The sequence below is a fragment of the Trachymyrmex septentrionalis genome, unplaced genomic scaffold (assembly GCF_001594115.1).
Source record: "Trachymyrmex septentrionalis isolate Tsep2-gDNA-1 unplaced genomic scaffold, Tsep1.0 scaffold2, whole genome shotgun sequence".
Classification (NCBI taxonomy): Eukaryota; Metazoa; Arthropoda; class Insecta; order Hymenoptera; family Formicidae; genus Trachymyrmex; species Trachymyrmex septentrionalis.
This window is the reverse complement of record NW_017305179.1, coordinates 1,820,844-1,833,971: the sequence shown is the minus strand read 5'-3', so window position 1 is coordinate 1,833,971 and position 13,128 is coordinate 1,820,844. Positions and strand designations below refer to the sequence as shown.

Below are 13,128 nucleotides of genomic sequence, written 5' to 3'. Positions count from 1 at the left end.
GGAGATGGAAGAAGATAGTGATAGAGGGACGAGGGAGAAATATGTCGAGGGAGGAGCTGAGGAAAAGGAAACGAGCGACGTGCTTGGAAGCAGGGAAGAGAAAGACCGCGAGGGTGCGTAAGGGCGGAACAGCCTCCGGAATCAATAGCGACTACGTATCCTTGGAAAATTTTCGCAACGGGAAGTCGAAGGCTATAACATTGAAGAGCATTCTTTTCATTCGGCCTATTTCTAACTGTTAAGATTCAGCCTTTATACATTCTTCGGAATTTTCTCCAACAGCATCTACAACTTAGGTATAGATTTCTTCGGGAATGTTGTCCCAATTTAATATTATTATTTCATTCTCATAGCGAAAATTTTCAAACGGATGTTACATTTGAAATGTTCTCCTACAATTTCTTTCTTTAACTAACAATTTATTTCTCTAGATAATCTCCCAATTAACCTAATATTAATACTAACAAAATATTTATTTCAACTTAAAGGAAAAGTATAGTTTTCTTTGTTTATTTGTATTGTGAAATTTGTGAAATTAATAACAATTTTTCAATATTGAAAAAGTTCCTCTCATTTTTAGCTCAACAGTTATTATTTTCTCGAAATACCGTGTTTAACAAATTATGTTTCTTTTTACTTTGGCATCTGTTGTGTACATATGTGTGGTAGAGAGAAAGGGAGGGAGGAAGGGAGAGAGAGAGAGAGAGAGAGATGTCACCACACTGGATTATTTTCGCATTCTTTTCGCATACGGAAGGATAGGAGAGGCAAAGAGATGGAATAAGGAAGATAAGTCGAGCTGGAGAAAAATCACTCACCTCCATCTGTTGCCGACCTGGCCGACCGGAGATTCTGGTAGGGCGGTGCCGCTACCCCTGCAAGCAGGAAAAGACATTCTATAGGATGTAAGGACCTGAGGGATTAGGAGTCGGGATGGTAAGGATGAGGATAAACGTGTTTTCCGTGCTACTTTTTCCAATTTTTTTCCTCATTGCTTCTACACCCACGGAAAAATAATAAACGTTCACGTACAAATACTACGAGATAAATATTGCATTCTTAATTAAACAATTTTCCACAAAATTGTCAAATTTTAATTATTTCATATAAATGATTTTATATTAATTATTAATTATTACATTATTAAAATAGTTAACTGATGCAACTACCAAGCCACCTTACCTAAATAAACATCAAGCTGGCGAGTCGTGAGGACAGAGTTCGTCGAGTCACGCTGAGTTTCGCGATAGGGGAAAAAAACCTCGCTCGCTTCTCCAATTAACCGCCTCTCGCGACGTGCATATTAATTGCGGTATATTTGATGGTGGCGGCGGTGGAGGTGGGAGTGGTGGCGACGAAGGGGGAAGAGATAGAAAAAGAAAAAAAAACTAAGAGAATTAATAATAACCGCATCGTTTGAGATACGCATCTGGCCTGGTCGTTCGACCAGGTGCAACGTCGACGTCGACGTCGTCGTCATCGTCGTCGGCGTCGTCGTCGTCGTCGTCGTCATCGTCGTCGTCGACGTCTTACGTGATCCGTGCATATTCCGGGGGCCCGGCTGGCTCCTCCACGGCGTCCTTCTTTTACGCTGGTCACGGTAATTAAGAGGCATCGCCATTAAAAATCACCCTCGTCGCGCGCGCGAGTATTACGGGCCGCCGTGGAATTTCAATTCGCCAGGGAACCTGTTCGCGGCCTGCGGAACTGCTTGTGTTTTCACTTTCCATCGCGCGAGTATTAATGACCGGAACTGTAGAGCGCTGCAGGATATGCGGTTTTTTTTGTGAATGCAGTTGTGTCTATATTAAGATTCGGGTACTTCGATTTTATAGACGTTAAAGTGCGCGTTCTATGATCTTTAATTTCTTATCGATAACGACCAATGTGGATTCTTAATACACATATGAGTGAGAAGTATCTGAGGAATTAATGACTTTTCCATTCATTTCTGACTAATAAGCAGTATTCGCAAGATAATATAAGCTAGTTTGCGAAAAATTGTTTTTTCTTTTTAATGTATTATTGTTTATCGAACACAAATTCGTTTTCCAAATTTAACTATCGCGTCACAATTTTAGGAAAAACGACACTTTTATGACATCGGCAGCTTGCTTTTTCGAAATTTTGTTAGTGCCATACATGTTAACCTTGAGTTTTAAAATGCATTTTGTTTTGTTTCGGTATGAGAGATTTCTCATTTTCAAAATATAACAAATTGAAAATAGTATATAGTATTTTATCAATTTCATGCCGGTTTTTTTTAATTACTACGATCTAAAGTACAGTATATAATAAAAATATAAATACAGTATCACGTGAAAGCACTTTCTACATAACGCAGTATTAAGACGAAAATGTCTTTTCCATGTATTACATGAAAAAAGAGCACTTTTTTCAAATTGTTATGTCACAAAAACTCAAATAATTCGTAATTCGCTGGCAAGTGTAATTTGCAAATTTATTGTTCATTGATCAAATTAATTTATAAAGATAATAATTGTAATTTTAATCTTAATTAGAAATTTCTTATGGTCGGAGAAATTTCTTAGGACAGAAATACTGAAAATGTATAAAACGATACAGATTTGAGAAGCCTGAGAGCATTTAAAGTGAGCCTTTGAAATATTTTTTGGTAAATTGTGTCATAAACTCAAACGTATATAATAAACTCGTGAGTGTCGAAAGAGTATTTAATCTCTTAATAATAATATCGAACCAAATCACGAACGAAATCGTCCTGCGATGCAATGATCCCTTAGAGAGAATGTTTCTCGTGAGCAGCTGGGTTCGAGAAATCGCGGATCGCTTTTTCAGCGATCTGCTCGGCGATTTTACGATCGTGTTAAGGCGGAACGAACGGAGTCCACAAAAGTGCTCAACCGGCTACAAAGGGCAGCATAAATCCGGGGAATAAAGAAGAAGGAGGAGAGAGACGCGTGACAATTATTGCACGTCAGCGTACCTTCATTTCGGAATAATTAAACGGGGGCCCTTTTACACCTGCGGATCGCGCGTACCACGCGTATCCATGAAATCCGGCGTCCACCCGTGACCGGACACGAGGCTCGATCCGGTATCTCGATAAGGGATCGATAAGCGGGGTAACCGCCTCCGCTTCTTCTCGGCGGGACAAGACGAGAGAGAGAAAAAAAACGGCCGACGTCACGACGAAGCATTATGCAACGCAGCGAATCTGTAATTAAGATTTTTCGCCGTTATCTGAAGTCCTTCTACCTTCTCTTTCTTCGGAGCGCACGCTCGCGCTGTTATTAATTATTAATGAAGGGGATACGCGTGGTCATCATCATTTCCAAACAAAAGGGATTTATCGCGTAAGACGGCCGTCGAACCTGAGGCGCGTGTGCAGCTTTTTACTTATTAAACTTGAGAAAGATGTAAGAGATTGAAAAAAAGATATGCAAAATATATTTGGCTGTGTTAAATATTAATAAAATTTTCTAATAATGACTTATGAATAATATTTGTATTATCGGAATATTTTAATTTAAATATTTGATAAATTTTTTTGCGTAATTCAATTTAATAAAATCATGAAATTTGTTTTTACGCAATTTTAATTCGCTAGAATTATTAGATTAAATTTATATGGTAAATTGACCAAAATTTTTTTCATTCTTTTTATAAGGATTTGCACAGAGTTCCGCAGTGCACATCGTTTACATTTTAATTCGACTATTAATGGAAAATCGCAACCTCGTTTGCGCCAAGTTCGTTATCGTCAGGGCGAAAGAATTATTAAACGATGAGACTGGCTTCACGCCTACTTGAGGTCTCGACATCGATAATCGCATTTTCGTCGATCGTATATTACTTAAGAGCGCAAATTGCGTTGTACCCTGAAGCATCCGATCGATAATTCGGATCGAAACTACCGGTATTACATACATAAAGTTTAAAGGTGTTTCCACGTCGGTGCATACATCTTGTATTTTATGGAATGAACGGTTTTGCCTTTAAAATATCTATAATAAAAAATTTAGCTACGTACAGATTTGAAAATAATTTTGTTAAATCATAAAAAAATAATTGTTGAACAATTAAAATAATTACGTAAAAGGTTCAAGCATATTACAAAAAGTTTGACATTCTAGTAATCAATTTGAACGTCTTTGCATGTATAATTAGTTTGACGGTCCAATAAAATTCTCCACACATATTATACAAGGTGTCTCTTAGGTAAGGTCAGAGTCGCATTGGGAGCGTAGAATGGGTCAAGGGGAACAAAAAAGTTTTATACCATTTCGCAATTTTCGCAATAGTTAATAAGATATTAATTACTAAAAATGGCCAAATATTGGTCTTTAATAATTTTTTTCTCAAATACTATCAATTTTACAGAAAAACTGTAAGAGACAAAAATTGTTTATTTTCTTCTCATAAAGTTCTGAGAATTTTTTCAGAATTTTTTAATACCATATTTCCTCATGATAATAAAAATAAGAAAATGTATTACTAAAAAGTTGATAAAAAAATTCTGAAAAAATTCTTAGAGTTCTATGAAAAGAAAATAAATAATTTTTATCTCTTATAGTTTTTTTGTAAAATTGATAGTATTTGAGAAAAAAATGATAAAAGACCAATATTCGACCATTTTTAGTAAACCATTTTAATATCTTGTTAATTTTTTGTTCCTTCACCCATTCGACACCCCCAATGTGGCTCCGACCTTACTCAACAGACACTCTGTATATATCTTTTTCTACAATTTCTCAAATCTGTATCAAATTTTTAAGTAAGTACTTCAGTAAACTTTTCTTTCTGTACTATCGCGAGTGAGCCGGAGTTTGTGTAATATTTTTGAAAAATTGTTTTCATTAAAATTAGATGATTTAGTCAACATGGAAATGTTGCTCTCAATTACAGAGAAGTAAACATTAATAAAATTAAGTGAATAAAAACGTTCCCAATTAAAAGTTCATATTTTAACAATATAAAATATTAACGCTTGTCGGATATACTTACTATTTAACGCAATAGCATTTGACAGAAAAGTGACATTCAAAAGATTTATTCAAAATCGTGAAAAATGCATATGCAAACGCGACACTCAATTTACACTAATGAAAGTAAAATATACACTTTATTTTCACGCTATTCTAAATCGAAGTGTCGCGTATTTGCATATGCATTTTTCACGAGTGGCCAATTTGAGTTACGATTCTGATTAATTACGCGCATAATAGACGATTCGTTAAGCGTCGCGGACGAATGCCTTGTTTATGAAAGCGCGACGAGATAAGCGCGTGCTAACGGCATGCGTGTGGACGCAGCTGCACGTACAGGGCCCTCTCGCCTATCAAGGGAGCTCCTCCTCTCATCCGGACGTCGTCCCTCGAGGCTCGTAGAAAGATATACCTTGAACAAACACGTCGGAAGAAGAGATCCTACCGGGCGGGACCGTGCGTATCGTTTTACTTTCGCTTTATCGTGACAAGCCGCCGCCATTGCTCCTTGCGTGAATTTGAGAAGGAGCCCAAGCCAAAGAAGAAAAAAGATCATCTTCTTTTATGAAAGAAGGAAGATAATAAGGTGGTGTAATATTATTATTATACTTCTGAACTTCGATCTCTTCAGAACATCTCTTCAGAAATATTTTATTCGTTAAGGGATCGCGTCGATTAATTCGAAATTATATATATTATATTTATAAATTAATAGCTGAGCAACTAACTTCTTTTCTTTACTTACGTTAAAAATTAAATAGGACGCGTTTATATAACATTTTGATTGTTACCTAATCAAAAGTCTTTTCTTTTTCTCTTTGATTACATAACATAATCGATAAACAAAAATATATTGACGCGTTATTGATAAACATTTCTTTTTCCTTGCTCGCTGTATACAACAGATGATGTAAAAAACAAAGTAGCAACAATTTTGCGACGTACTTACGATGTAAAGGCCTTAAAGGTGAAAGGAAAGATGAATGAAGACATATTGCTAAAATAATTAAAAACCGCACGAAGAAAGATAACGGGGGGGAGCGGTGGCGAAATTAGAAGCACCGAAGAAGTTGAGAAACTTGCACTCGGCAAAAAAAGGAAGATTGGTAATAGAGCCGGGTGTGTGCATCAGCGCAACAAGTGCATGCAGGATGCACTTCGGTCGCTCGGAGGAGCTGGGGTGGGTCGAGAGAAAGGGGTGGAGAAGGACGAGAGAAGCGATGGAATTAAATGCATGGCGAAGGAGGGGATACAGCAGGCGAAGAGGGCACGAGATCGGCACGCGCCGAGTGCAACGATTCACGTGAGGAAGACTGAAGAGGGAGAAAGAGAGAGAGAGAGAGAGAGAGAGAGAGAAAGAGAGGCAGAAAAGGGTGAAAAGGAAGGATAAAAGGAACAAGAGGAGCCGACCGAGATGCACCGTAAAGAGGGCGAGAGATGCGCCTCGGGACGAGGAGATACGTGCTCCCTCCCCCCTCCCCCCCCGCCCCGTCAACCCTTTTTATTTCGCGAACGTGTCCGCGGTCGAATTTATGGCAGGAGGTGGAGAGTCGCTCGGCGAATGACGTACGTCGCGCATCGGCCTCGAGTGCGCCCGGGGTTGCATTCGCGCAAAGTGCATTCGGGCTGCTTACCGGACTGCACCGACCGCAGGGGGGCCCCTGCTACCCCTTTTCTCCCCTCCCCCCTCCCCCCTCCACCCCTGGTGTATGTACATATATACATATTGTGCAACAACCTGCGTCGACCTCGTACACCGCGAGGTGCAGCGGCCTTGTCATGTAAATGAGAAAAGTGCATTCGTACGCACGCGTGCGGAGTTATGCGGAAATGCAAGCGGCGTGTACGCGCGCTTTCATACTTTCGGTCGTCACGTTGACGACCGGTATATGCTCGAATGAGCTCTTTTGAAAGAGCGCTTAGATGCAATGCTCCCTGGGGGCCAACGAGCAGCGCACTTGTCGTCCGAGATGAAATGTCAACACGCGTAGAATTGATTAACGAAGACGTATCGCGAAACATCGTCATTGTGCAAACTGTAATGTTATTTTTTTTTATTTTCGTTGTTATTATTGTTTCGATAATCGAATCGGATCTGCGAGGACAATGACACGGCGTCATCCTCAGAAATTTTGAAAATGGTTTCGGCTAATTTTAAAACACCGTTACCGTTTGGTATATTTTAAAGATACGATCAAGCGATATGGTATTGTACGACAGAGGAAGGAGGGGAGTGAAGAACATTTCACTTTCTTGGGATCAACTTTGCACAAATGAGAATAATATACTCCGACAGGAGTTCTGTTTTTGTAATATCGAGTAACTCAAGTAACTCTTACAGAATCAAGGTAACTCTATCTTTCTGCTTGATCTACAATTCCGTGTTTCGTGCGAGAGAAAAAATACTCATTCACGTTTTATTTTATTGTTGATTTATTAAGAAGATTAATTGAATAACCTCTATTTTATTAAAAGCTATTTAAAACAGTGGAATAACAAAATTAATTTTAATAAGCGAGGTAAAGGAACTGTAAAGGAACGGAACAAGCCTGTCCGGCGTTGACTGATAATTTCGTTACATGTTTTCAAGCTGTCGCGACTCGTACGTAATTCCGACCGGCCCCTGTCTGGTGCGGTGAATGAGTATTTTTCTTCTTGTATCGCACGCAAAGACAGAATAATGCGCGTATTGCACGTGCACAGATGCACCGCAAAGTGGAACGTGCTTTCTCGCGGCCAATGCACGGAGAGGTGAGGTCTTTGCGGTTACACTTTCGTCCGACATATGCGGCAAATGATACCTGCGAATGATTCCACGTGCCGACCTGGGGAATCGCAACGTGCGGTTATCAATGTGTACGTGTCAACAGGCCGCAAATGTGTCTGGCGACATACGTTTCCGAGAACTTTCTTGAGTGGACGCACAAATTTCGGGACTCTTTAAGGCTTGAAATTTGTAGAATGGGAGGAAAGGAAGAACGTGTGTTCGATGTCTCGCTGTTTTTACAAATTTTACCGCAAGCAGGTATATTAATGACAAAAAAAAAATCATCTTCTAAATAAATCGATATATTCGATGTAATAATGAAAGAAAGTTTTGCTGGCAATAAAATTTCATTAATTTTGTTATTACAATCCAAGTTCTCGTCAACTTCTAATCGGATACTATAATATTTTTGCTAATATAATATTTAAATCGAAAAACTTTAACGCGTCTCTCAAAGTTCGTAAAATACTCAAAGTAAGTAAAATCATGGGACAAAGAATCGTGCTACATATTTATACATAGCTCATGTGCGATAAAATAATAGCTGAGCTAAATAGCATCCCCCAAATAAATATGGCCACATTTTTATTACGACCTTCTTATCATCGTCTAATATAATATTCTATCACCATCTAAGTCATAATAGGTATTACATCAAACTCTTTGAATACAAGTAGTTTGTTAACATTAAAAAAATCGTTTTTAGTTAAATTTACATGCAAAGAAATTAAAAGCAAACCAAAGGCTAGGTTATATGCGCGTTCTCGGGGTTTAGGCATTTTCCGGTCGGTTCTCACACTCGCGGGCGTAAAGGGGAGAAAGAGAGAGAGAGAGAGAGGGGGGGGAGAGAGAGAGAGAGAGAGAGAGAGCGCATCAACGACGGGGCAGAGGCAGTTAAAGTGGACGGAATTGGGAGCACGGTGGATCCCATGAAGGGCATTGTCGAAGACTCGACCGAGGGTTGAGAGACAACCCGCGGGCTTAAACTAGTTTCCGCTCGTACCAGTTCGCCGCTTCCACGCTTCTTCCTCCTCTCTCCTTTTCACCCCCTCTAACCCTCCCTCCATCCCTCGTTCATCCACCTCGTCCTTTCTTTTTCCACCTCTCCGGTGTGCGCGGACGTCGCTTTACATTTGAAACATATCGGCTTATATGGAAATGAATGTTTAGCCATGCATCGGCTCCTAAACATCAAAAAACGGCGAGCTCGCTCGCTCGCTCGCTCGCCGCTGGAAGCCGCGTCTTCGACCTATTGCAGAAGACAACTCGGAAGTGATACCCGTTTCCCTGTCTCCGTCCCTTTCTATAGAGTATATAATAAACTTCTACTCTTCCCTCGCCTCGCCGGGCATCCGTTCGTCCATCCTTGAATAACGATCTCCCACGGCGTGTAGTAATAACGATCGCGAAAAGATCGTGCGAAGATCGCTGTGTTATCTGGGCTTTTCATATTAAAATTCGAGCAGTATTATAATAGCAATACTAGAATTTAATTTACACTCGTATATATATTTATGATAATTGTTACTTGAAAGGATCAGTCAAACGGGTATACCAAATGAGAAAAAGATGGAGTGCAATCGTATTTCGAGATAATTGAGTTTTCATCGTGTTTACTTCTGATTTTGAATAATCTCTAATTTTTTTAATAATTTGAAATAAAAGGCTCCATTCGTTTTCTTCTTGAATTGTAAAAATTGCTGCTTTAGAAGTTCAATTAAGAAATTCTATGTTGGAATTTAATATATCTCAAGGCAAATTTTCTTATTCAATTAACACATTTTTGAAAATCATAATAAACTTTTTAATTACAAATAAACAAACATACAATAATGTTTGATAATTATTGTTTAATACTAAGGTAACATACCAATAATCTATAGACATTTCGACTCACAGAGTCTTCGATATAAATTAAATTAGCCTATTCTATTTAACGTACAATACTAATAATTGTCTATCGAAAAGAATTCCACTGTCAACCATTCCACTGTAATAAAATCTGATGTGGTGAACCATGTTCATAGTAAACTATCGTAATATATGCACTTTCCATTTTGTTGAGATTAAAAGAAAACAAAAAAGAAAAATACGAGACAAATGCTTTTTGGAATTTATCAGTAAGTCAATGCGTAAACTTTTAACATACATGTCAGAAAAGTAGTATCTCCGTCACGTACACGTTATCTGTTGTATTCGATAAAATAAACAAAATAATCATACGTTTATTAAAACGCTTTTTAATTAGCGTTATCTCTTCGGCCGAGTATTGATTCGGTTGAATGGCAAATTCTCCGTTTATGCGGCGGCACGTTCCCGAGGCATCGATAAGGCTGCTCTAAGCTGCTCACTGGCGAAGAAAGAAGAAGAGGAAGCGACGGGGTGGTCGATATCGATGCGTAAGGGATGAAAGGGCAGAATGAGAAACGGAAAGCGAGCGCGCGAGATTCGGGGGATGGAGAAATAACAGATTGCAGTTGCGGCACGAGCGAGCGAGCGAGCGAACAGTCTGACGTGAGTTCTCTCGGCTCGTAGCGAGCGAGCAGAAGTGGCAGGTGCTACATTTTTTTTCGAATTGCTCGCCTCATCGTTGAGAAAGAGTACACTGCCTCCGCGATGTTGCGTAGAGGCTCCCAAACTGTGCCTCGCCAAAACGCGTCGCGTTTGGGTATTTAGATTAATTCTTTTGTTTATTGTGTGTGTGGAAAACAGTACGACCTAGATTTTCTCTTTGTTAACTGTTTCTTATGACTACGGCCAGCAATTTTGGAAATGCTTGAGAAATCGAGTATCGTACATTACTTGGCTTGCGCAATACGATAAAAGCGGACAAAGTATATATTTGCATAAATGGCTTCCTGATTGCTTCGATATCATTTTAATATACTTAAAAGAGCAGAAATAAATTACGACAGTAATCGATCGCTGTTATTGCCATAATAGAAGAGCTTTATCTTTTATTACAGATTTATTAGAGGATATTTATTACGTTATTTACGTTATAATAACAAATACATGAGATATTTGGTGATAAATAGCGAGTTGTATCTGATTATCTCACTGTCGAATAAGCAATCTATTGTGCGAGGTATGAAAATTCACGATTTATGGTGGACAAAAGTGCCGACCGCTCTATGATATCGAGTTGATGATATTATCGTGGCCCTCGACGCTTCGTTATCGTCAACATACGTTGAAACCGTGCTGCTATTTATAATGTAGATACGTACCATCGATCCATGTACACGTGAGCATGTGAAGAGAATAGTGGAGAGTGTAAATAGTATTCTAAGTATATTTCATGCACGATAACACGAACACACACAACGCTATCAACAGTTTAGAGCAATGCTACGGCACTCTAGTGTAACTATCCAAATATAATAGTTAACTCAACAATTAATATTCCGATTCCATCAGAAATAAGATTAACTTTAATCTCGGTTGATTTTACTCTCTATCTTTTAACTCTTTTATCTCTTTCTAATTTTAGAATTAAAAAAAAGAAATATCCATTTCCAATTATATTAAAAAAAAGAAAGATAAACAGTAAGTTCAAAAAACCGAGATAAAAATTAATCTACATTGATGGAAAGGAGAATACGTCCGATAAAATCTTTCTTGGAATTTCCAATCTCTTTAGCGAGATTATTTTTCGCAAACACCGCTGCGGATGCTGACTGTACTAAGCTGCATATTCTATCTCTACTCAAAGTGATATTACTCACACATTTAATACGTATTCTAATGCGCATTCTGACACGTCTCGATAATTTCTAACAATCCACAATAAACGCGATTTAACGTCTCTTATCCGCATCTAAGTTGACACGATAAGAATCGTAGATTTTAAGTAGATTAAAGAAACGGATACGATAATTCGCACAATGTCTTACAGGAGGATTTTCAAGGTTTAGTATGTAAGGCGTAACAAAAAAGATTTTAATCGCGTGTGTTCAATATTGAATATTTTCAAATTACATTTTAATAAAGAATAATACGATACTCTCTCTTAGAGATTATTTGAAAAAACCGAAAATAAATTGCTAAACATTATACAATCGTGTTAATGAATTTTGATACATTTTCTTCAAGGTCATTTTTTAATTACAGTTAATCGACACAAACTATTAAACGAGTACATTGAAAAAAAAACAAGACCAAGTGATATAAATGGACAATCTTGCACGTATATAATGTACGGAATAAATTCAACAAACGAACGTCCTTTCCCTTTCTACTAATTAACTTCGAGCAAATCCCAGAAAAAGAATTATATATCGCATATGAAGCAAACCGAATAAATCAAGCAAACGGGTGTCCTTCCACTTTTTACTAATTAGCACCAGCAAGCTCTGTATAAAGAATCGAGTACGTAAATCCCTCTATAAACTTCGGAACGCGTTTCGTTCTCTATAAATTTCGGAATGAGTTCCACTGTGACGATGCGATTTAATCCACGGCGATTTTTGCCCGAGCACGTTCGAGCACGAGTTCGAGCTGAAACTCTCGTGCATGCGCGCACGCGCGCATTTACTCGCGTGCGGCCAATTACGCACCTTGTTACGCGCGGTATTACGCGCGGCCCGATCTCTCCTGCGATCGCCTGCGTGCAACCGGGCACGGGTTAACGAACCTTTTGAAGTTCCGCACTCGCGAGCGCAGTGTAGAACGAGAGGAAGAGAAAGAAGGAGAGATGAAAGAAAGAGCGAGGACAAGAGAGAAATTAAATAAGTATGATATATATGTACGCGATTGATCTGCGTATTAGCGAGAAACGCGCCCGGTCGGTAGTCGCTAAAAATAATAAGCTGAATAATTTGGATAAATTTCGATGTCGATCGCAGCTTTAAGAAAAAAAGTCGCGATGGGATCGCGGAGTCCGTGCCGCAAATTTACGGCGATCAGTTAAGGCGACGATTCTTTTTGTTCTTTCTTTTTTTTTTTTTTTGTTGCAACGACTTTATTAATATGACTGAGGGTCTGTAACGCGAGCATGTGACGCAAGATATATTTTATCAAGCGTTTCTAAACGATGATATATTAAATCATGCGACACACGCAATCGAACTTTTTCACGATCACGCCACCGGTCAGGTTCGCTGCGAGGACCTGACTCTTTTATCAAATAAAATATTTTGAAAAATGAAATAATATTAATTCAACAGTTTGATGATATATATGAAAAATCAAACAAGATTTGAATTTCTATTACAATTAATTGCAATCGCTGTAGACGTAAGAATTTGTTACACTGACTGTGACAATTCCATAATTATTAAAATAATTGTACATACACGAATGTCTATAAATTTTGAGAAACCAAATTCGGAAATCGCGGAAATATCTTGAATTTATGAAAATTGATTTAGTTTAGTTTTTTTTTTTTTTTTT

At 38.4% G+C, this 13,128-nt stretch overlaps 1 protein-coding gene across 4 annotated transcripts in view; it reads right to left on the bottom strand.

The window, feature by feature from the left end:
* LOC108747420 (insulin-like growth factor 2 mRNA-binding protein 1) overlaps nucleotides 1-13,128 on the bottom strand; it is a 98,173-nt gene that overhangs the window by 58,004 nt on the left and 27,041 nt on the right. For 2 of the 4 annotated variants that reach the window (XM_018484848.1, XM_018484849.1), the window contains exon 3: nucleotides 819-875. The exons of the other annotated variants lie outside the window; for them this stretch is intronic. In XM_018484848.1, coding sequence (XP_018340350.1) covers nucleotides 819-875 — 57 coding nt within the window. The remainder of the gene's footprint in view (nucleotides 1-818; nucleotides 876-13,128) is intronic. 4 annotated transcript variants of the gene reach the window in all.